Source organism: Tribolium castaneum, chromosome 8 (genome assembly GCF_031307605.1).
Source record: "Tribolium castaneum strain GA2 chromosome 8, icTriCast1.1, whole genome shotgun sequence".
NCBI lineage: Eukaryota > Metazoa > Arthropoda > Insecta > Coleoptera > Tenebrionidae > Tribolium > Tribolium castaneum.
The window spans coordinates 17,492,505-17,516,148 of record NC_087401.1 but is presented as its reverse complement, the minus strand read 5'-3'; the positions used below and the strand labels follow the sequence as shown (position 1 = coordinate 17,516,148).

Genomic DNA, 23,644 nt, shown 5'->3' with positions numbered 1-23,644 from the left:
TTCAATGTCGTTGCGAGAGTGGTTTTGAAAGTGAAAGATGCTGCTGTTGCCACCAACACCCGAACAAAGAATTCACACGAAAAAAATTTTTAACGAGAGTGAAAATGTTGAAAGGGACTTGGAGGAGATTAAACAGTGGCTGAGGGAGCAACCACACCTTCCGGATTCTTGGGGTATCAAAAACAAAATGTTTAGACGTGTAGGCAACCAATAATTCACTGTACAATGGGTTGTCTAAACATTAAATATTGTTTCGGTAATTTTTTTTCACACGTCAAGCTTTCTATTGATATATGTTTTTCAATTCCTGTTATTATTAACTAAAAACTGGTTATTACGTGTGAGGAAAAAAACCCAAATTAATTGCAGCCGATTGCATTGAATTTTAATCCATTTTATTATTTTCGAGAATTAACAAAAAATATCCGGTCATATAATTTTTCCCTTGACACTAATTAGCGGATATCAAATGCAAAATTATCTAACACCATTTGAATTAATTAACAGGTTTTGCTCATATAGTAAAAAATTGGAAAGAAGAATGTTCAAGGGCGATAAACTTGACCTTGTTTTTTCATCTAATCTTGGGTCCATATTACAATTTTCGAAAAAAAAGATCCTTGACACAAAAATTGTAAAATAATTTAGAAACAATTTTTTTGCGATAAGTGAATAATTTTAATGCAATATCCAATGTCTTTACAATTGAAAAAATTGTCAATTGTCAAATTGCCAGGCTAGTATCATTTCCTGAAATAGTTTTTAAATCGTTGATTTTTTCAGACGACAGCCGCCTCCTAACATTTTTGCGCGGTTGCCGCTTTTCCCTCCCCCAATGCAAGAAAAAACTGGAAATGTATTTCACAGTTCGTTCCACAATGCCTGAGCTTTTCTCCAATCGCAATATTGCAAATCCCGGCTTGCAAGAAGTCCTCGACGTTGCGTAAATCCCCCAAAACTGATGTAATTCCCCTAATTAACCCGGTTTTCCCTCCAAACAGAGACGGAGCCGTCCTTCCTCATCTCACCCCCGACTGTGGTCGTGTTTCAATTATCAGAGCCGCTCGTCCACACTTTGAAACCCCAACGCCTTCCGAATTCTTTAAATTGGTTTTTATGATCGGAGATCTTCGGCTCGAATTGGAAGAATTCGGAGTACCGTTTGATGTGTATATTTTGGATGCGGGGTTTCCCTGGTTCGGTCATTTTCTCAAAGTGTCGCCATTTTTGTTCCGGAAGGCTTTTATTTGTATACAGGAGGCGTATCCGGTTGTTATTAAAGAAGTGCACATTGTTAATGCCAACTCGTTTATTGACTTTGCCATCAGTTCGATTAAACCGTTTTTGAATGAAAGTCTGAGGAATGCCATTCATGTACATCGAAACGTTGAAACTTTGTATGATTTTGTCCCTCGGGATATCCTCCCGGAAGAATATGGTGGGAGTGGGGGTAAACTAACGGATTTGAAACAATCCTGGATAAGGGAATTGGAGAAATCAACTCAATGGTTTGAAGAACAGGAAGATATAAAAGCTTCAATTAAATCAACTAGTTTTTGGAGTGGTTTTTTCGGTTTATGATGTAGGCAACCAAATATACAATAAAGAATTTAATTCGTGATGAGTTTGTTTTTCTATGTGTGAGGCTAAAGGTCGCAAATGAAACGAGGAAAAGTTTCATTTAATTGTAAATTATCGATCTTATGGCTCTTGTTGGGAATTCTGCAACAAACAATGAATGTTTATTGCGGTGTGACAAAACTTTGCAATTACGCTGTCATAAAGATAATTGCCACTTCAAAATCCATTAAAATAAAGTAAAACGTTTCCTGGATAACGACACGAATTGTACAATTATCGTGTTTCAATTGTTACGAACAAATGTTACAGATAAGCTGGAAATTGTTTTTTTTTTCTACTACACACAAAAATTGTAAACAAGTATTGTTTAACAAATTGTCAATAAAAACACCAACAATGTTTGTGACTCGCTTTTCACCAAAATAACTACTATTTTTATTTTTTTAATTGTTTGTCTAAAATTTCAGTGGTTATACCACTTTATTTTTTTGAAACTTAAAACTTTGAAAAGCTATATCTCGTGAAAAAAAGGTCAAAAAATTTTTTGTCATAGGAATTTTTAATTCAGTTTGATGTCCTTTATCAGCACCCGAGAAATTGTCCGGTACTTTTGAATCACCCGGTATACTAGTTTTTGCAAAATTTGTTTTTTGAAATTTTTTGCCTGAAAGTCAATAATCCAAAATTTTTAAAAAATTTTTAAATAAAAATCATTTTTCCTAAAGATTTTAAGTATTTTCACTAAATTGTTTCATTAAAAACAAAAAAAACCTAGGTCAAACCGATTTGCACAGACGAGGTTGATTTAAGATGTTTTCTTAACTTAAAAACGTAACGTTAGGTCAGTTTAATTAGTTTTTCCCCATCAATTAGGATAATCATTACAATCGACATAAACAAAATAATATAGTATATAGAGTAGAAAGAAATAAAATGTCCGCAATAGAAGACTGATTAAATAAGTATCGTTTAATTCTTTCCACTCTGTGAATAAATTATTCTACGATTAATTGCCATAATAAGTGATAATTATTTTGTTGATTTTAATTAGCGTAATGTAACGAGAAAAAAACACGTAAATATAATATTTGTTGTCAAAAAAAATGTTTGAGACTTTTTTCTGATGAACAAATTTAAGTTAAAGGGTGGATCAAACTTAGTATTTCCTAGACCTAGAAATTTCTCTTTCAATTTTATTTGTTTTTTTCGTAACAAGGCGTCAAAAATTTGTAATTGCTTCATTGTTTGTCGTAGAGTTTGAACGATTTTGAGGCCAAATTTCACTCTAGGTAAACAGGAATTACGTGTCGTTTCGACGAATCTTCGTTCTGTGTGACACACTTTATTTTCCAATCGGTATTAACATGATAATGGGATGTAACAAGTGCCTATGCTCATGTAACGAAACTTTCGCTTCGCTTTGTTAATTATTTGGAAAAATCAACGCATCAGACATTTAAATATTCATTAAAATGCAGACGAATTTATAATCGAGGACCGCTTTCATAATTCATAGCAAATGAAAAAAAAATTTTAAATTTGAAAATTCCAACATAATAGAAATTTGCATTGAGGCTTAATTTAATAATTCAAATGGCATTTTAATGGCCATTTAGGCAAGAAATGGTAAGAAATCGTAAAGAAAGTAGTGTTTTGCATCGTTGATAATCAATTCAAGTTGAAACAGTAAAATCTTTAATCGACCATTGTCGAAACATTTCTTGGAGAAAAATATTTGCAAGTGGGGGAATTACAGTTGGCGTGCTTTAACTTTTGCCTCTTCTTTTGTTTCATTCGTACGACGAACGTGAAACTAACAAGTTTTTGAATTTGGTGGTGAGTGACGTTTGAGTGAAAAAAAACTTCAAGGTATTTTCATATTTGCTATGATAATTTTATGTTTGTTTGCTCATCTTTTATGACAGTTTCTATTGTTAGTTAATAGTTATTATCTATTCAATAATTATGGAATAAAATTGAGGAAATAAGACGTAAATTGATCTCGTACGTAGAAACGTAGTTAATTTTGTGACGATAAGGCGATTAATTGCAAAATTACGAACAATTTCCAAAAATTAACTCTTTTACAAAAAATCATGACTGAAAATAGTTTTCTTGACAACCATTAGAAGACGTTGATTTCGTATTTTAGAAAAACAAAAAAATTACACAGTTGATTTCAAGTTTTACATTTAACAATTTTCCAAAATTGTCAGAAAGTTATTTATTAAAAAATGCAATTCTTTAATAAAATTTTGAAAAAAAAAATTGATAAGTATTGTCAAGCATAATTACGAGTCCCAGATTAATGCTACACATGATTTTTCATTAAATTGTGTAATATAAAAAATCCATTAATATTTTATCTTGGGCTTTTTTAACTTATTATAAAATGATTAATTTAACTAGGTTTTTTGGCAAAAAATTGCCAAAATTAGAGATTTTCAAAATTGTCAAAAATTTGTTATTATTACCACTGATTCAATTATCATTTATCATAAAATTAGGTAGATTTAGGTGAAAACAGTTTTCTCCCCAACCCTTTAAGAAGCTAGAAAAAATAGCTGTCAAAATTAAAATAAAATTAAAAATTGGGCACAACTACGAATAATGCATAAGATAAATTAGAAAGTTGTAGTGTAAAAAGTTGGGTATCAGTGAATTTTTATTTCGCTTTTTATCCAGAAAAAATAGTATGTATTACAAAAAATGCATTAATGTTAATTTTGCCTTAATATTATCGTAGAATAATAAATTTAACATAAAGAAGTGAAAAAAACGATAGTCAAAAAAGTACATTTATTTCCTTAATAAAATTTTATGAAAAAATTTTTTTTTCAAAAAATTCATCTGTAAATAATGTTAATTACAAGTCAAAGACAAAATAAATCAGAAATTTGTGGTGTAAAAAATTGGACACTTTATTTCATTTCGCTTCTCATTTCAAAAATTGTCAAAATAGTCAAAACAAAATTTGTGTTTTATCTTGGGCTTTTTTAATCAGTCGTAAAATAATTTTTATTATTAGTTAATTTAAACAATTTTTGCCTAAAAAAATGTTAAAAAAAATCAAACTTGAGAGAAAAAAATAAGACTTTAATAGAAGTATTATGCTAATTAAATTATTATTATTGATCGCCTGCTAATCGGAAACACCCGTGCGTAAGCTCCGACAAATTTCCCCATTAAGTAAAATTTAATCGTAATCAGACGTCATTGAAATTTTCATAATTAGACGAATAAATCCAAACCCGTTCCAGCGTATCAATGGACCCTAGCAACCATGACGAATACCCAGATCGCGTGGCCGAAACGTTTGTCGATCGAACACTTCTAATCACAGGCGGCACTGGTTTCGTTGGTAAAGTTTTCGTCGAGAAATTACTTCGATCATGTCCCGGTATCAAAAAAATCTACCTTTTTATTCGTACGAAAAAAGACAAAGAACCAAACGAAAGAATCAGAGAGATGTTTAATGGACCGGTGAGTAAAGAAACCATAAAGCGCAAACATTTATTTCGGTTATAGTTGTTCGATTTATTGAAGAAACAACAAGGTGATGAAATTTTAAAGAAAGTTGAAGCAATTTCTGCAGACATGGAAGCACCTGATTTGGCCTTGGCCGCCTCTGATCGGAAGAAATTAGCCGAGGAAGTGGAAATGATTTATCATTGCGCTGCGACAATCAGATTTGATGAATCTCTTCGTAAAGCCGTGTTTCTCAATACTAGGGGCACTAAACTAATGCTTGATTTGGCTAAAGAATGCAAAAAATTGATCGTAAGTCGCTGATTTTGCCCTAAATTGAAATAATTTCCACATAAGTAGAATAATCAAGCGGATCATTTCAGTGTAAAAAGATGTGTCACACTATACATTTTCAAAAATTGTCAAATTTGACAGGTTTTCGCCCATTTGAGCACAGCCTACTGCCACCTCCACGAACGCGTGTTGTACGAAAAAGCATACCCTCCCCCCACCAGTCCCCATCACGTAATCAAAGCTTGCGAATGGTTGGATGAAAAAGCACTCGATACAATCACAGACAAGTTGGTTTTTTTGACAATTTTTTCCAACGAGTGATTGATTTGTCAATTTTTTAGAATTTTGGGCGACATTCCCAACACTTACGCTTTCACTAAAGCTCTCGGCGAGAGCCTGGTCAATGACGAAATGGAAAATCTCCCCACGATTATCCTCCGACCGTCAGTCAGTAAGTATTGTCAAATTTTTTCCAACTCAAAAATTTTCAAATTTTGAAAAATTTACAAAATTTGACACTATAAAATTGTCAACATCTTATACTCAAAAATTGTCAATTTTGACACTCAAAAATTGACAATTTTTTTCAGTTATACCAATTTGGAAGGAGCCCCTGCCGGGGTGGACCGACAACATCAACGGGCCGATAGGTCTCCTGATCGGGGCCGGAAAAGGCGTGATACGGACCATGTATTGTAAAGGCGAAAGTTACGCTGATTACATCCCTGTCGATATCGTCGCCAACTGTTTGATCTGTTCGACTTTCATTTATTTGCAATCCAAGTAAGTCATGAATGCAGGACCGGTTTTGTGAAAATTTCTAATCCACATTGTTTCTAGTAAAAGAATTTTCAATTTAACGAGTTCGGCTGAATATAAAGTATCATTTGATGAGATTATTGAAATTGGTCGTAATGTTGTCTCGAATAAAATACCCCTAAATGGGGTCCTGTGGTACCCTGGAGGCTCAATGAAAAGGTCCAGATGGCACCATAACGTCGATTTTTTCCTCTTCCAGCTGGTACCAGCTGTGTTTCTCGACGCTCTCTTAATTGTTTTGGGATATAAACCAGTGTGAGTATGCAACTTGTATTTCAAGCAGATGTTCGCTCAGTTGTATACCTCATATTTACGGTCTGAATGAAATAAAAACAACACTTCGTTTCATGACTTGGAAAAATCCGAAATGATGAGTTTTTTTTAATTTCAAAATTAATTAAAATTTCGCTTTATTAAAAAGTAAGCTAATAAATCACAGAATTATATCAAAAATGACATTATTTATGCAACTTTTGAGGATTTAATCACAGTTTTAGCGTAAAAGCTCTAAAAAATTTTTCCAGTTTTTATTAATCTAGAACAAAAAAAAAAAACACAAAATTTGGTCGAAAATGACCAAAAATTTACTTTTCTTAAGCGTTTAGCAAAAACTCACTTATTACGCAATTTTTTTTAACTAAGGCAATAAATCACGGAATTATGTAAAAAATGACTTTATTTTTGATAAATACGAAGCAAATTGGCAAGGGTTTAAAATTTTTTTAAACACAGTTTACGACATAATTTTTGTAACATTTTTATAGCATACTATTAATGCGCTATCTGCCTGTATTTTTTATTTGCCTTGTGCTGACTATTATTTAAATATATACTATTTTTTTTCAATAATCAGTAGTAATCAGTATTTACTTTTTCCTCATCCTTCAACAGTTTGATGCGAGTGCAAAAACGCGTCTCCAAAGGCTATGAAGTGTTTGAATATTATGCCAACAACCAATGGGATTTCAATAATGACGACTCAATGAAAGCCCGCCAAATGCTCAACCCAAAAGAACGAGCAATTTACAAACTAGATGGAGATGGAATTGACTACCACGACTATTTCACCGATTGTGTACGAGCTGCACGTCTCTACATTCTCAAAGAAGGCGATGAAACAATACCTTCAGCCCGGAGACACATGAGATTGTAAAAAAAATACAATTTTGTTCTCAAAAATTACAATTTTTTATTTCAGGATGCGTTTTGTGGATGTGACGTGCAAAACCCTCCTCTTGTTTGCATTCCTCTACATGTTGTATAAGTATTTAGTGTAAAAATAATTTTGTGAATGGAATAAAGTAGGTATAGATTGACCTTGAAGTGAAAAATTCCGATTCGCTTTCTAAAAATTCGAGTAAAACTTGACCCAATTAGGTCACGTGACATAAACACTAACATGTTATGTAACAGCGCTTTCTAGAAATGATTGTTACGTTAATTTGCAATTTTTTTCGGTGGAAATTAGATCTGCTGGTACGATTGTAATTAGAAACAGAAGTAAAAAGAGTACGAAATTGATCGCTTGCATCTAATAGGCACACAAAGTTTTTTTTACTTTCTCTTCTGTAATAATTTGATTCCGGCAAGGAATAGGATTACCCAATTCTCCAGAGAGAGATTTTACCTTTACGAAACATGGAATATTTTGTTGTTTTGATACTTGATGGTATTTCGAAGATGACACGAAAATTTATATGCGGAGGAAGATTTTACTGTGAAAGTTGTTAATTTGGAATTTTCCCCTTGAGACTGGTTTGAAAATTTTTAAAATATTTTTTCACCCCAAAAAGCAAAATTCACGTTAATCTCTAGTTTTTGACATTTTTTCTACAATAAAATAGACTTGAACATTTTGAAATTATTTGGATAATTTTCGTTAAAACACCAATTGAAGACGAAATGTAATAACCGGAGTTTAGGACAAAATTAATAAGCAAATTATCAAAAGACTTGACAATTTTTGATTTTATTATTATACTGAAAAAAACTTGCGATTTTGCGTTAATAATCCAGCTACATTTCTAGAAAATAATAAGTTACACTCTTGACTTTTGATCAAACCTGGTCATTTGGAAAAAATTGCACCTGAAGACATTGAGCGTCATAAACAACATAATTAGCAGATAAGTGAATATAATAAATGATGTTTCATCAACGATGGGTACGTTATAAGGAAAAAAACCATTGCAATATCTATCATAAAATGAAAGTAAGAGCTTAAATATTAATAACAACTCGTAGGTATATTATAAAAGTAACTGGTCACTCTCACACACTTATTTGTTACGGTGCCTCCGAAAGGTAGTGTTCTGTGCTAGTGCAGTGATCGACCTCACAGTGTCTTAGCCTAAAATTCAAGGTTACTAAAATGCCACCACCGGACCCAGACCGAATCGCACAAATGTTCACCGATAAATCGGTTTTCATCACTGGAGGTTCTGGATTTTTGGGCAAAGTCCTTGTAGAAAAACTCCTCAGAAGATGTTACAATGTCAAAACAATCTACCTTCTAATAAGAAATAAAAAAGGAAAAACACCAAACGAACGTATGAATGATATTTTCGCAAACATGATTTTTGATACTTTACGAAAAGAAAATCCACAATTATTCAAAAAATGTAAACCAATCTCTGGCGACGTCACACAAATTAATCTCGGAATATCGCCCGAAGATCGACAAGTGTTACGTGATGAAATTGAATTCATTTTCCACTCGGCGGCTTCGACAAGGTTTGACGAAACGGTCAGAGTGGCCACTCGTATGAACACCAGAGGCACCAAATACGTAGTAGATTTGGCACACGAGTGCAAAAAACTGAAGGTAAATTCGGCCGAATCTCAAAAAGTTGTCAAATTTTGACAATTTCCGAAATTGTCAAATTTTGACAATTTTCGAAAATTATCAAATTTTGACTACTTTTCACGAGAGGCTTAAAAAACGTGTCTAGGTTTTTATCCACGTGTCAACAGCGTACGCCTACCCTTATGAGAATGTGTTGCACGAAAAAGCGTACCCACCACCTGCCGATCCCGAAGAAATTCTAAAATCAATCAATTTCGAACTGGAAAACGACTCGGAACAAAGCATACACTTGGGTCTTTTAGGTGATTGCCCCAATACTTACACCTTTACGAAAGCTCTAGCTGAGAATCTTGTTGTCAAAGAAATGGATAAATTACCGGCGATTGTCGTCAGGCCATCCATTGGTAAGTGTCAAGCAATTGACAATTTGACCGTGTAGTTTGTCCCATTTGGAGGGAACCTTTCCCTGGTTGGTGCAACACACTTCAAGGACCAATGGGTTTGTTTGTGGGTGCTGGTAAAGGAATAATTCGCTCCATGTACATCCGGAAAAACTCACGTGCCGATTTTATACCAGCCGATGTTGTTATAAACGGAATATTGGTTGCGGCTTACGTTCATTTGAATTTTGACAAAACGCAACGAATTTACAATTTCACAGCATCGTCAAAACACAGCAAAACATGGGAGGAAATCATCGAATTGGGCAAATATGTAGTCACAAACACGGTACCGTTCAATGGTATTGTGTGGTACCCTGGTGGCTCCCTTAAGGAATCAAAACTGGTTCACAACTTGTGTTTTTTCTTCTTTCAAATTGTTCCAGCTTTGTTAATTGATACACTTTTGACGGTTTTGGGCTACAAGCCGGTGTAAGAGTGTCACAATCTTAACGTTTGACAATTGACAACTTTTTATTGCAGCTTATACCAGATACAGAAACGTATTCACAAAGGCTCAGAAATGTTGGAGTATTTCACGACCAAAGAATGGGAATTCACCAATGACAAATCAGCCGGAATGAACAAATATCTCAACGAGAGAGAGAAAGAAATTTATAAAATCGATGGGGAGGGGGTTAATCTTGACGAGTATTTCACCAATTGTATTTTAGGTTTGAGAAGGAATAATTTAAAGGAGAGCGATGATATGCTACCAGCAGCAAAACGGCAATTGAAAATGTACATTTTTAAAATTGGCAAATTTTTTACTCAAAATTTTGTTGTAGAATGTGGGCCCTGGACAGGGTTTGTAAAACACTACTCGTATTAGCAGCAATGTACTACTTGTACAAGTGGATTCTAGCACCGGTGTTTCGTATTTAAAAGCCATACTAAACTCAAAATAGTCAAACGTATTTAATATATTAAGCACTTATTATTGTATTCCTTAATAAAAGTGGTTGTTGTTTTACTGAGTTTACTTAATCCGCATTCAAACATTCACGGATTTGACAATTTTCAAAAAATGTCAAACAAATAAAACACGGTTTTTCCCCCAGAAACTTTATTACAAATTTTTCAAAAACTGGTAAACCTCTTCATGTCCCTTCTCCTTTGCTACATCGGCTGCAGTACACATTCTCCCATTGCAAATATCGTTCCGAAAGCCCTTCTTTAGTAGAAACTTGACAATTTCCAAATTCCCCTCACTTGCTGCATCATGTAGTAAAGTATTTCCTTTCTGGTCGCTTCGAATCACTGCATTTTTATCATTCTCGAGTAAAAGGTATAAAATTGAGAAATGTCCTCTCTTGACTGCACATTGTGTCGGTGTTTCACCACTACGATTAGCATCATTCGGTTTTAAACCGCTTTTAAGTAAACGTTTAGTCAAAGTCAAGTTGCCACGAGAAACAGCCAAATGTAGAGGTGTGTCACCGAGATCGGTTGCCATGGTGGAGACATCAGCGTCGGGGAGTAAATCCCACACGTCCATGAAATAATCAACGTGACAAACTGATTCGAGGAGATCGGTTTGCTCGCTTGGTGTGAGAGCGGAGGGGGAGATATGTGGGCGGAGTTCTGGGAGGAGTTTCCATCCGTATCGTACAGTATAGTAAATAAGATCCTCCTCCTGACTCAAATCACAATATTTTATTAATAATCGAACAATTTCAGCATGAGAATTTCGTAAAGCGTAAATCACAAGATTTTTTATTCCAGTTGAGGCACCTCGATCAAGTAGCCATTGCACGACATCCGCCATATTGTAATTGATAGCAATATGGAGTAAAGTATCACCATTACGATTTGTTTTGTTCCAGTCAAAACCATTCGTTTTAAACAACACATTTTTCACGATAATCCCGCGATTCAACAATATATCCAAAACAGTGTTACCGTCATTGTCCATTAAATTGACATCGCCACCTTGATCCACCAAAAATTCCAATAAAATGTGTTTCAATTTTGCCAAAAAATGTAAAACGGTCTCTCCCTTGTTATTTTGCACATTTAGACCACTATTGTCAGACTTGACCAACAATTGCAAAATGTAGAAATCATCACAATTATAAAACGGCGTATTGCCATCACTGTCACACACGTCAGTTCTGGCACCCATTTCGACAAACTTCTCAACTAGTCTTAGTTTTTGAAAATTAGTGGCCACATGAAGTGGATATTTCTTATACCGTCGACTGTATTTATTAACGTCAAAATTTGACAAGTCCATAATGTCAAAAACCTTAAAATGGCGGTTATATAAAGCTTCCTCAGCTGGTGATGTTCCATCACAATCCTCACTAGTCATAATTCCATCTTTTTGAAATGTTTCGACTAAATCAAGCAGGCCTTGTTTCGCAGCCATATGTAAAACGTTCCGTTTTTTACGATTGGTCACAGACAAATCATTCGTTAATAATTTGATAGTTTCAATACTTTCAATTTTTAAAGCATCATCTAGTGGAGTATCACCTTCGTAGTCATTGATTTGTTGTGCCCCTCTATCTATTAAATATTTGACAACAAAGTGGTGACCTTTGACAGCAGCCATATGTAACGGTGTCCGAATGTATCGATTGATTTGATTAATTAAATTGTCACGTGTCAAAAGTTTGACAATTGTCAAATTACCACTCTGTGCTGCGTAATGTAACGGTGTAAAACCATCATCATCACATGCTTCAATATTTGCCCCTTTGTCAAGCAATAGCTGTGTCAAATCTTCAAAAATTGTGTCTTCACCTGGTACTAGTATAAAACAACCGGCCTGTGCTGCGATATGTAACGGTGTCAAGTTTTTGACAGTTTTTGCGTTGATTTCAAGCTCACCTCGACCCGTTACAAGTAAGTCAAAAGTGTCTCGATCGGGACAACGACCTTGTAACAAGTGATGGAGAGGTTTATACCCATCTTTGTCTCGCAAATTGACATTGGCTCCATTGTCAAGTAGAGTTCTGACAGTGTTGAACGGTTGGTACAAATTGACAGCTAGGTGTAACGGTCTCATCCCTTGACTGTCAAATTGGTTGATGTCATGTCCAAGTGTTACAATCTCAGGGATTGCAACGTAATTGCCTTTAGACGTTGCTGTATGTATTGGATATGTGTCAAATGTCATCATGAGCATGAAAATGTCAAGACTGTTAACTAGATCGAGTGCTGTAGTACCGTTACGGTTAGCAATGTCAAATCTAGCACCAGCTTCGAGTAACAAACGACAACAATCGTAATTTTCCGCTTCTGTGGCAAGATGTAACGGTGTGTAACCGAAATTGCATCGAATGTCAAAACTGGCATTTGACAATAGTAGGGTTTTGACACAGTCAGGATGACCGTTCCAAGCGGCATAATGTAACGGTGTTCGTCCGTAGAGACTTTCAACACAGTCAACTGAATTTGACTGTTGTAGTAAAACTTGGACAATGTCAGTCAAATCGTTCATTGCGGCAAGATGTAACGGTGTCCTTTTGTACACATTGACTGGTTTAAAGTCACACTTTGCGTCCAGTAGTAACGTAACAATTGACAATTGTCCTGACAATACTGCTAAATGTAACGGTGTCAAACCTTGATCATCAGAAACATCAATGTCAATTCCAGCTTTGATCAGCACTTTTGCGGCTTCAAGTGACCCGGAATGTGCCGCCCAATGCAAAGCATTGCGTTGATTCTTGTCAAAAATATTAATTTTTGCCCCACGTGCCAACAACCACTCGATTACATCAGGGTGGTTGTTTTGTGCGGCATGATGAACACTTGATTGTTGCTTGCCGTCAACTTGATCAATATTAATGCCATGTTCAAGGAACACGTCCGCAATTTCATATTGTTGATGTTCTAAAGCCATATGCAAGGCATTCATGTTGTTTTTGCCAACGTTGTAGAATTTTGCCCCGTTTTTGACTAAAAATTTAACAATGTCAACTAGCCCATGACTTATCGCCAGAGGTAACGATCGTGTGAAGTAATTGTGATGGTAGAATTCATTCACGCTACATTCACATTCTATCAAAAAGTCGAGAATGTGACGATGAGGGTGCGACGTAGCGAGTGACACAAGTGAGGGATCACGTAATGGAAACGTTGCACCTTTGGTTTGCAAAAGCTTCAAAAATGTCAAATTGCCATTAAAGGAGGCAATTTGAATCGGTGCCCAATGACTCGAATTTTGCATATTAATGCCTTGGATGTAGACTTTTTGTGTCAAAAGCCATGTCAAAAAATGCTCACGACCGAATTCTGTTGCAACATGAAGGAAATTAACACCATTGGTGTCTTTCACAAACGTTATATCTCTTTGTGCAGATTTGAATAAGTTTTGGTAGTCAAATTTAAGGGCATAATACAGTACGGTGGACATGTCATTGAAATTTGACAATGTTGGAAGAACGTTGTCAAGATTTGGCAAAAGTTCGAGAAGGCCAAGTGAGAGTGAACGATCGGCGTAATCAAAACACGTCCAGTTGAACAATTTGTCTTTTTCCCCAACGTCACACTTGAGTGTCAAATTTTTGACAAGTTGTTTGACAAGTGGGGCATCTTCATGTACCAGATCCCCTTGACTGAAGGCATATTTCTCGTCTTCCGTGCGTAAAAGTGGGTGCTTTATGCCGTAAGAACAAATCAAGTGTAGGGCATTTCGACCCATTTTGTCCCTCGTGTCAAAATTGTCAAACCTGTCAAAGTTTTTATAAAGTAGTGAAATTAAATCTGGCTGACCCTCAGCCATAATCAAATCGAATAAAAAGCGAATATTTCGATATTTGACTTCAAAAATAAATTCAAGATCCAACATTTGACAATTTTCCGAAAGAAACAATGCAGCAAGATATTCCCCAAGTATTTTAAACTCAAAAACAAACTCGTCATCTTGACAATTGACAAGTCCCAAAAAATCGCCATTTTGTACGTCTTCTATAAAACGTGCGGTATTTTTCAAGTTGAGTTTGTCATAAACATGACTTAGGTGTGTCTTGACAGCAGCTATTTTGTATTGGTCCAAACGGTACTCTCGACTATCATTAATAATGTGTGTCAAAAATTCATGATTGGGGTGTTTTGATAAAAAATGTTGGTAACGTCCCTCAATTAATGCACGAAACATGTCGGCAAGACTGTAAACCCCTTCGAGTAGTTTAGGGTTTTTATTGAAGATGTCGCTAATGATGTAGAGTTGGAGGGGAATGCCCAGGTACTCCTGATTGTCTAAGATTTGACAATTTGACAAGAAATTTGACTCGATTAAATTAACACTGACACCACAGCGCTTCTCCAGGTATTGGATTTGGTCGATTTGGTGGAACGGTACCATAGATAATGCGAAAACTTGAAATTCGTTTTCCAGAGATTGACGAAAATGATTTTTCGAAGTTATCCATTGAGAAACTCCCAACATGCGAAGTTCTGACACAACTTTGACAAATTTTTCCCTTGACCCGAATGACAATTCGTCGAAACTATCCCAAAGTATTAAAGTTTGTTGTTTTGGAAATTCCTTGAGAAGTCCAGTCTCAAATTCGTTATATTTACGATTTTTGGCGTAAAATTTTGTCACATAATTCCAAACTTCCTTCGAAGTCTGAGACTTTTGGAAAAATGTTGAATGTTCCCTCAAGTCAAACAACATGACAAAGCAATTAGTCAAAGCTCGGTTTTTGACACTTTTCAAAAGACTGGTTTTGCCACTGCCCGTATGCGATGTCAAAACTTTGACATTACAATGGAAATTATCGTCAAGTTGTCGCTCGGTGCAAATTTCATTCGAATTCTTGACATATTTGACAATTTCGTTGATAAATTCATAACACCTATCACGATTTGACAACCACTGTACGTTCTGTCCAGTGACACGGAAGTGACAATCGGCCTTGTAATAACGATATTTTTCCTCTGTTAGTTCCTTAGGGTATTCCCCATCAGTAGCATAGACATAATGCTTGGGAAAATTAGCAAAACCAGTCACAGCCGTTGTGATCTTAACCATACGTTTAGTAATTTTTTCGCGAAATTGCTCCTTTTGGTTGTTACAACTGAGACAGATTTTCCACTGTTTGGAATCCTCAATCACTTTACAGTCGAGGATAATTTTGGGGAATTTTCGCTCGATGTAAGTTGGCGGCAATATTTCTAGTGGCTCTCCAATGTTAAAGTTGGTGCCAGTGGCAATTTGGACAAGCTGGTCAACCTTGAAGTGTGACATTAGACACGACCCAAGTTCGGCTAGTGTCACATCAAGTTTGCCTTGTAACGAACAGTTGAATTTTTGCATAATCGCAGAACGTAAAGTGTCACCTTCAAGCAAATCTGACAAGTTCCGGAAAATGTGAAAACCATTCATATCAACATCATGGTCCAATAAAACAACACGTTTTTTGTTTTGTTTTAAAAGGTTTAAAGCACAGTTGAGTTGATTTCGTTTGGTTTCGTCGACTTTTACGACCAAAGGCCACAAATTCATGTACCAAGCGATGCGTGATTGTTGGTCACGTGTCAATTGCTTCAAATTTGACACACCTTGGGTAACTAGACCGTACTTGAGACCTGTCATACTGACAGTTTTGATTGTATGGTTGTCAAGTGTCGGATGCCATATTTGTGTTATCAACGAACCGCCATTTTGTTCGACTAATGTCAAATCAAATCGCATAATGGCGGCTTGTAGTAGTTTGGTTTTTTCGTTGTCAATGTCACACGTTAGCGTTTGTATCATTGGTGATAGTGTCAATTCAACCAATTTGGCAACAATGTCTGATTTTGACAACATGAAATTTCTCGCCCACCACATTCGCATGAAATCGACGAAAGTTGATTTGATGTCGGTTTGAAAGTGAGTTTGGAGTAAATCGGCGATTGATTTGTGTAAATTCGAAACGTTTTTTTGATTGGTATAGAGATAAAACCTTTGGTAAAAGTCGGAATTTTGCTCGCTTTCAAATTTATAGACTGAATTTTTGGCAGTGTTGAGAAAGTTTCGAGCAACACATTGCGAATGTCTTAAACTAATCTTCTCATCAAGCTGTGTTTTGTCCTTGAATTTGGCTGTCCGATTTGTAAACAAAATGTAGACAAAGTTTGACAGTTGTAGGGTATTTTCGTAGGATTTTTCGTATTTGTAGATTGTCAAACCGCCTTCGTCTGACGTCAGAGCTTTAACAGTGACGGTTTTTGGTTGTTCGCTGTGTTTTGTTTGGAGAAGGTAAACCTTAACGACGCCATCTTTGAAGCGAACTCTTAAGGTGACATCATCGAAATCACCGAAAAATGCATTATTTGTACACAGCTCAAAGTCGGAAATTTCCGAACTCAAGGATAATTGTATAGCGTAATAAACGCAGAGCAGCCATTCGTATTCCTTGCCTTGGTCGGAAGTGCCGCTTCTTTTTTTATAGGTCTGAAATGAAGTTTAAATGCCATTTTTTGGTCGGAATTGTTTCTTTAGACTTTTAAAAAAAATCGTAACTCAAAAACTGAAAGTCGTAGAGCAAAACATTTTGTTTTAGTGAATTCAGCGGCTTTTTTTCTGTATTATACCAGCTTTTCATGAGAATTAAAATTTTGAAATTTTTTGCTTCAAATTTTGATGATGAAGGCAAATACCTTTATAAAAATGAAAAACAAATATTTTTCTAAACTCGCTCTAGTAAAGCTTTATGGACTTTTATAAGTCTTAAGAAGCCACTAGAGTGGTTAAAAGTTAAAAAAAAATCCAATTGTTCGATTTTTTTTGGCTAAAATTTTTACCTTCACAAAAAAATTAAAAATATATATTTCAAACTTCGGCACTCTAGCAAAGGTATAATGATAAAAATTATAAAATTCATAAAAATTATCGGGTATTTAATAACGCCAATCGATTCCTCGAATCAATTTACATAAAAAAGTTCCACTTTTTTGGAATAGTTTTGCCGTAATTGAAAAATTTAAAAAATGTCAACCAAATCCAAGTGTAATTTTTACTTATTTTTTCATTACCAAATTATGTGGGTTGACAAATGTACTTCCAAAAATTATTCGATAAAAAAATCGAGTTCTAATTTTACTTTTATCAAGGAAAACCCCAGTGCTTTAAATGCGGACAATCACGTCATCCTTGACATTCCTTATCCTATTTTTAACAGTTCTGCGAATCGAGTTGCCGCATCACTTCCACTCATTTGTTTATTCTAACCTCAATAAATCGTAAAAAAATCAATAAAATCATGCTTACCTTCAATGACATATCTGGCGAAAGAATCATCACAAAAATGCACTACACAAACATTCATTCATTTTTTTGCGTGATTTCAACAAGAAAATGTGCTCAGTGAAAAAACCAACTGTCTACGAACAAATAATGGTTGGTTATGACTACGAATGAATCATGGTGCCTTTGATTAGATAAAATAATTTTATTTAAACATTTGTACAAAATAAATTAATAGTCGTAATCGTCATCCCTGTCCAAAATCCCATAATCATCACCCCCATAATCGTAATCGTCAACCCCCGGAGGCACAAAAGCCCCATTTAAGGCCACTGCGATTTGTTCGCCAAAACCCAATCGCGTAGCCACCCCATATACAAGCCTCATAATCGCCAGTCTGCAAACTTCCATAAAAATCCTGTATGATACAATATTTTTTTACCTGAGAAAATTAATCGCATTCGTTTCTTTTTGCCGCAAAATCAAACCTTTGGTATTTTTCTTGCGTATTTTCGCATCACTAGCACACAAAATTATCACAATAACGACAAAAATTATTTTGAAAAAATTCATTTTAATTGTTGGACGCATCGAAACGAAATGATTGATTTGATTGTTAATAGAACCATGTCAACAATTATTAATAAACAAATCGTGTAAGCCAAGTACACTTTTGGTGTATGAAAGTCGAGCGGATTTCGTGTACAGTTAAGTCCAATTGGGTCGAGAAACGGAACTTGTATTTGAATTTGGCGGGGCGGGTTCAGGGACTTTTGGTTTTGAGGTTTGTTACAAATTTTGCATTTTTTACGATTTTTAAGGAAAAACAAGGAACTTACCTTAATTACAGCGACAGCCAATCAATTGTGATTTGGATGGAAATGGGTGGGATTTTGGTGCAATTGGTGGGATCTTGGTGATTTATGTAACTAAACAAAAAAATAATTTATTTCACTTAACCACCAAAAAATCACATTTGTACCCTACCTAGCTGATTTTATTGCTCAAATGTCCGTTACTTTGGCTATTCTGGTTAATACTTTGTTCACCTGTCCCGTTAACATTCGAAGGGGTTAACAAACGACTCCTCCGCCTGGTGTAGTGTTGCCACAATAAAAGTTGTTGATCGTCGATAAATTTCGAACACTGAGCATTCACCAATTCCCTCCGGAAGTGTTCATATTGCAACAAATCCAAAAAATACAAACACATTGGATATTTCAAATATTTGGCGTATTCGGGCTCCTTCCAATAAAGCAAATACTTCAAATAGTTAACAAACGTACTATCCTTAAAATAACCACGCTGTGCGAGAACTAAAACGCAAAAAATTGTATTTTTTCCCTCCCGAAAAAGTGAGGTTACGTCATTACAGTTGAGATAATTAGGATTTCCGAGACACTGCACAAACTCTAGCTCAATCTGGAAGCGGAGTCTTTGCTGATCGTCGGTTTCCGGAGCCCCTGACATATAATTCCAGCCTAAAACTTGTTTATTACCTAAATTTAATTAAAGGACGCTTACCTTTCCCAGCCATGTTTGTTGTGCATAAAATGGCGCGTGATTCGAATTCGAATTTTTTTAATTAATCAATTAGGATAAATGCAAGTTCGTGTTGTAAGAGCGTGCACTTAAAATGTCACAAGTAACAACAATAGAAAAGCGACCATTAGAGGCTTGGCAAATTCCCTTGTTCTTCTATTGAAAGTATTATTCTTGCGTAATTCAATTCTCAATAATAAGAAATCGGATCGAAACGGTACATGTTGTAAGAAGCGTGTGGAAAAATCAATCGCTGGTGAAAGTAGCCCAGTTATTTAATTGAGCGGGAAATTGACCACCAATAAGAAAATAACTGACTAACATAATGATCCCCAACACGAGGAATTTTCATGGAAATTCCCATGGTGGTGGTATATGGTAATGGTATTTGTATGAAAACAGGTGGATGGGTTGCGGCTTTGTCTACAAAACATTGCTGCTTTGTGTGTGAACAATTTTATTGTTTTGTTGCTGCCTTTCAGTAAGTCGAGATTTTTTCTTTTCACTTTTGCGGGATCAATAAAAAATTTAAAGTGAGGACTTTAATCGCGTTTTTTTTGGCTCATTTATTGTAATTTTGAATTATCTTATCATTAATTATTTCATTAATTAATTTAACAATTTTCTAATTATTTAATCAGCTATTTAACGCCTGATTAGCGTTTTTAGTCTCAAATATGTTTAAAAATCATAATTTCTTTTTAATTTACTGTAATTACGGTTTAATTATTATCAGTTATTATTACTATTAAATCCTTTTTAAGTAAAGAATTAATTAAAAAAATGCTTTTCGATTTTTACAATTTTTAATTAAATTAAAGTTTCTTGGTAATCATAATTAAAATAAAAAACAAAGTCACCCTTTTATATGATTTTGCTTCATTTTTCGATCATTTGTTTTATAAAAAATTTGATGCAATAATTAATTCACTGTTTAATTTAGTAAATATCAGTAATTTATCATTGCTAATTTTAATGGAAACACATTACTTATTATTTTATTAATGTATTAATGAGAATTGACGAAATTCATAAAAAGTTCACTGCATTATTTTGAAATTTTTTTCTATTTGTTAAAGCAATTGTGCAAAAACTCGTGTATTGTTACGCGGCTACTTATCACAAGTGCTGTGTCCACAATCAAATATTTGCCGAAATCGTGTTTGACATTTCCTTGTACGCCACTGTCCTATTACCTAACTTTTTCACCAGTGGCGTGCACGTTACACAACACGCAAATAAATCAATTCTTAATCGTTTTTGAGGTTTCTCAACAATGAGCAATAAATCAGCGGTTGCGGAATTCTACAAAAACCGACACATCCTCATCACGGGCGCCACTGGTTTTATGGGGAAAGTACTAATCGAGAAATTACTACGCTCATGTCCTCAATTATCAACAATTTATTTGTTAGTTCGTCCAAAAAAAGGGAAAAAACCTAACGAAAGACTTGAAGATATCATCAATTGTCCTGTACGTATGTCTATCACTTGTCAAAATTTAAATCACACGCCTTTTTGGCTAGGTCTTCGATAAGTTGCGTGACCAACCCGACGGCGAAAAATTACTAAATAAGATTTACTGCATTTCTGGGGACATTACCCAAACTAAATTAAATCTATCAAACGATGATGAGAAAACTTTAACGGATAACGTCGAATTGGTGTTTCACATGGCTGCCAACGTGCGATTTGACCAACCGTTGAAAAACGCGGTTCTATTGAATACAGGAGGGACAAAAAATTTGCTAGATCTGGCGTGCTGTTTCAAACAATTGAAAATTTTCATTCATGTGTCAACATCATACTGTCATTGCAATGAAGTCAAACTTGAGGAAAAACTATACAATGCGCCACATGACCCGCGAAAAATCCTAGATCTAGTGACCTGGATGGACGACGAAACGCTAAAAACTTTAACTCCAAAACTACTAAAAAAATCACCAAACACGTACGCTTATACTAAATGTTTAACCGAACAATTGGTGAGTGAATACAAATCAAAGTTACCTTTGGTTATCACTCGACCGTCGATTGTTACGGCCGCTTGGCGCGAACCAATTCCTGGTTGGGTTGATAATTTAAATGGACCAACAGGATTATTGGTAGGGGCGGGTAAAGGAGTGATTCGATCAATGCATTGTGACCCTTATTTGGAGGCAAATATCGTACCAGTTGACAGTGCGATTAATTCACTTCTCCTGATTGGCTGGAAGGAGGGGGCGGGACCGTCACGTGACGTGCAAGTCTACCACGTGACGTCAAACAACGACAATGTGATTAGTTGGGGGGAGGCGCTTGAAGTAGGCCGTAAACATTTCTATGACAACCCGTTTAGCGTTTGTTTGTGGTATCCAGGTGGTAGTATCAAGTCGAATTATTGGTACCACGCCATCGCTGTTTTTTTCTTACACATTATCCCAGCCTACTTGGTCGATTTTCTTATGGTTTTGACAGGAAATAAAACATTGTAAGTTGTGAGTTGGTGTTTTCCCATAAATAATTTTTATGTTGGTAGCTTGGTGCGTACCCAGAAACGCATACAAAACGGTTTGGAGGTGCTCCAGTACTATACTACAAGACCTTGGTACTTTTACAACGATAATTTGGATAAGATATGGAGCGAGTTGTCAGATCTTGATAAAGAAATTTTCTATACCGACAGACTTAAAATCGACTACAACCAATATATTTTGAATTATGTGTTAGGTGCGAGGAAGTACTGCGTACATGAGGAACCGGAAACGCTCCCCTATGCCCGAAAAGTACTAAAAAGATTGTTTTATTTGGATATGACCAAAAACATTGTTTTGGGAATTTTCTTTTTGTGGATTTTTTCCTACTACGCATCTGGGTTTATCACAAAGCTAGACAACCGGTCGATTTTTAATAATACAACAATTATAGGTTAATTTTAATTATATTCACAGGTGCTTGGTTATTTTTATGTAATAAATTTGCAATTTACGACGTTATTAAAAAATATATTGTTGTTTAACGCGCTCACTCGTCTTGGCAAACATTATGCTTGTTAAACACAATCGGTGTTTTCATAACTGATTATGTAAATAACGATATGATTTGAATTTGAAAAGCTTTAGAACCAATTTTTTTAGTTCATTGTTTATTTTACAAGGTCAATGTACAAAATAAAAATAAATAAATAATTACAATAACAATTATCCTGTTTGTGAAGCTCGTGTGTGTGTAATTTCGACCATTTTGGCGTCATCTGGGTGTAAATCCTTGTCACCCCATCCCCACACATTATGGGTACCATCACCTGTCCTTTTAACCCTCTTTTCGACCATTGCCAATGGGACACTTTTAAGGTCATATGCCCATCCAATTCGGGCCATAAAATCAATAAATGCCGTACTCCAATTGCCATAATATGACCCCAATTCGGCCGCTTTGTAGTCCCATGGGAAGGCATGGTGGTAATTATGGAAGCCTTCTCCGTTCGTAATGTACGAGACCAACAAATTTTGCGTTGGTAAAATGTTCCTAAAGTGGCGCAATTTAATTGTTATACAAGACGATAAAAATATTATTTACACGATCTTAAGCGTCGTGTATAATACATTTTTTTTTTGATATCTTGGAAATTTGAACTCATAAAAGTTGAGAGAGAAAATAAAAATAATTGGTACCACCACCATCAGTACCTACTTGTCATATGGACGATTTCCGTAAATATGGGCGGCGCTATTTACCAGACAGGTACCATGAAGGGTTAGACAGTATCTAAACATGCTACAGACGTACCATGAAACTACAAATCTCTCACCCCAAAAGTACCACGGTACAAAGGCGGGCATTCCCAAAGCTATAACCGGTGCCAAGTACCAATAGTACCTACAATGGTACCATTAAAAACACAAAACCATGAAAAAAACCCATGTACTTTCTCTGAAACATGACGATTGGGTCGGCTTCCAAGTCACTCAAGTCCAATTTTTTGCCCTTATCGATGGTACATTGGGTCTTTTTCAACATTAACCAACCCATGTGACTGTAAAAGAACCCATTGGAGGCATTATGTGGGTCGGGTTCCGTGTCAGAGTACTTGTGATGGACTCGATGGTCGCGCACCCAATCGTAAATATCTTTTTGGAAGGTTAAAGTTTGGTAAAATGTTAGTAAGAGTCGAAGTGGTACCGTGGCCTTGTAGGCCCTATGTGCCCATAAGCGATGGACACCTGCTCCGGTACCTTGCGTCGAGATTTGTACCAGGAAATAGACTAGAAATTTATTTATTGCCCATTATCATTTTTTTTTTTTTGTTAAAACTTACACCAAAAGCAGGTCAACCACGAAGCTTCAGTTAGGATGAGGTACAAGCCGTACAAAGCCCCCAAATGTAAATACACAAAGAAAAAGACTTTCTTCCACGCGATTTCACGTTCCATTTTTTGTTTCGACTAATGATTTAAAAAAAATTCGGCGATTTTTATATAGATTGAACGATTAACAAACAATGGACGAGGTTAAGTGTTGGGCAAA

General features: G+C 35.4%; 6 protein-coding genes across 9 annotated transcripts; 3 read left to right on the top strand and 3 right to left on the bottom strand.

Moving 5' to 3' along the window:
* The first annotated feature begins 37 nt into the window (after window positions 1–37).
* LOC656768 (alpha-tocopherol transfer protein-like) lies at window positions 38–1,621 on the top strand. The gene is made up of 3 exons (XM_963275.4): window positions 38–173; window positions 784–943; window positions 1,002–1,621. Exons 1-3 carry the CDS (start codon window positions 38–40, stop codon window positions 1,579–1,581), a joined length of 876 nt encoding a protein of 291 aa, XP_968368.1. The 3' UTR covers window positions 1,582–1,621.
* On the bottom strand, window positions 1,169–19,572 carry MED31 (Mediator complex subunit 31). 4 transcript variants are annotated; one of them, XR_010335060.1, is made up of 5 exons: window positions 19,121–19,148; window positions 18,970–19,077; window positions 18,584–18,912; window positions 18,436–18,525; window positions 1,169–1,722 (listed from the first exon to the last, which is right to left on the bottom strand). XR_010335060.1 is itself a non-coding variant. In XM_064358212.1 (3 exons), the coding sequence occupies exons 1-3, from the start codon at window positions 19,131–19,133 to the stop codon at window positions 18,584–18,586; spliced, it is 450 nt and encodes a 149-aa protein (XP_064214282.1). In that variant the 5' UTR covers window positions 19,134–19,572; the 3' UTR covers window positions 18,527–18,583. The 4 variants fall into 4 exon arrangements, 1 of the variants encoding a protein (XP_064214282.1); XR_010335058.1 differs by lacking the exon at window positions 1,169–1,722 and adding an exon at window positions 17,782–18,000 and having other exon boundaries at window positions 19,121–19,572; XR_010335059.1 differs by lacking the exon at window positions 1,169–1,722 and adding an exon at window positions 18,083–18,116 and having other exon boundaries at window positions 19,121–19,572.
* LOC656856 (putative fatty acyl-CoA reductase CG5065) lies at window positions 4,849–7,478 on the top strand. Its single transcript, XM_001811257.4, has 8 exons — window positions 4,849–5,064; window positions 5,110–5,361; window positions 5,485–5,630; window positions 5,685–5,794; window positions 5,934–6,126; window positions 6,184–6,417; window positions 7,054–7,311; window positions 7,361–7,478. The coding sequence occupies exons 1-8, from the start codon at window positions 4,849–4,851 to the stop codon at window positions 7,437–7,439; spliced, it is 1,488 nt and encodes a 495-aa protein (XP_001811309.1). The 3' UTR covers window positions 7,440–7,478.
* Window positions 7,632–22,582, top strand: LOC656943 (uncharacterized). Its single transcript, XM_963437.4, has 8 exons — window positions 7,632–8,986; window positions 9,114–9,372; window positions 9,408–9,840; window positions 9,892–10,149; window positions 10,197–10,285; window positions 20,404–20,612; window positions 20,665–21,608; window positions 21,657–22,582. The coding sequence occupies exons 1-8, from the start codon at window positions 8,534–8,536 to the stop codon at window positions 22,048–22,050; spliced, it is 3,039 nt and encodes a 1,012-aa protein (XP_968530.2). The 5' UTR covers window positions 7,632–8,533; the 3' UTR covers window positions 22,051–22,582.
* Window positions 10,458–17,758, bottom strand: LOC103313299 (uncharacterized). Its single transcript, XM_008196245.3, has 2 exons — window positions 17,621–17,758; window positions 10,458–16,804 (listed from the first exon to the last, which is right to left on the bottom strand). Exons 1-2 carry the CDS (start codon window positions 17,648–17,650, stop codon window positions 10,478–10,480), a joined length of 6,357 nt encoding a protein of 2,118 aa, XP_008194467.1. The 5' UTR covers window positions 17,651–17,758; the 3' UTR covers window positions 10,458–10,477.
* LOC657267 (acyl-CoA Delta(11) desaturase-like) lies at window positions 22,318–23,550 on the bottom strand. The gene is made up of 4 exons (NM_001319265.1): window positions 23,436–23,550; window positions 23,046–23,382; window positions 22,811–22,996; window positions 22,318–22,645 (listed from the first exon to the last, which is right to left on the bottom strand). Exons 1-4 carry the CDS (start codon window positions 23,548–23,550, stop codon window positions 22,318–22,320), a joined length of 966 nt encoding a protein of 321 aa, NP_001306194.1.
* Between the last annotated feature and the right edge of the window lie 94 nt (window positions 23,551–23,644).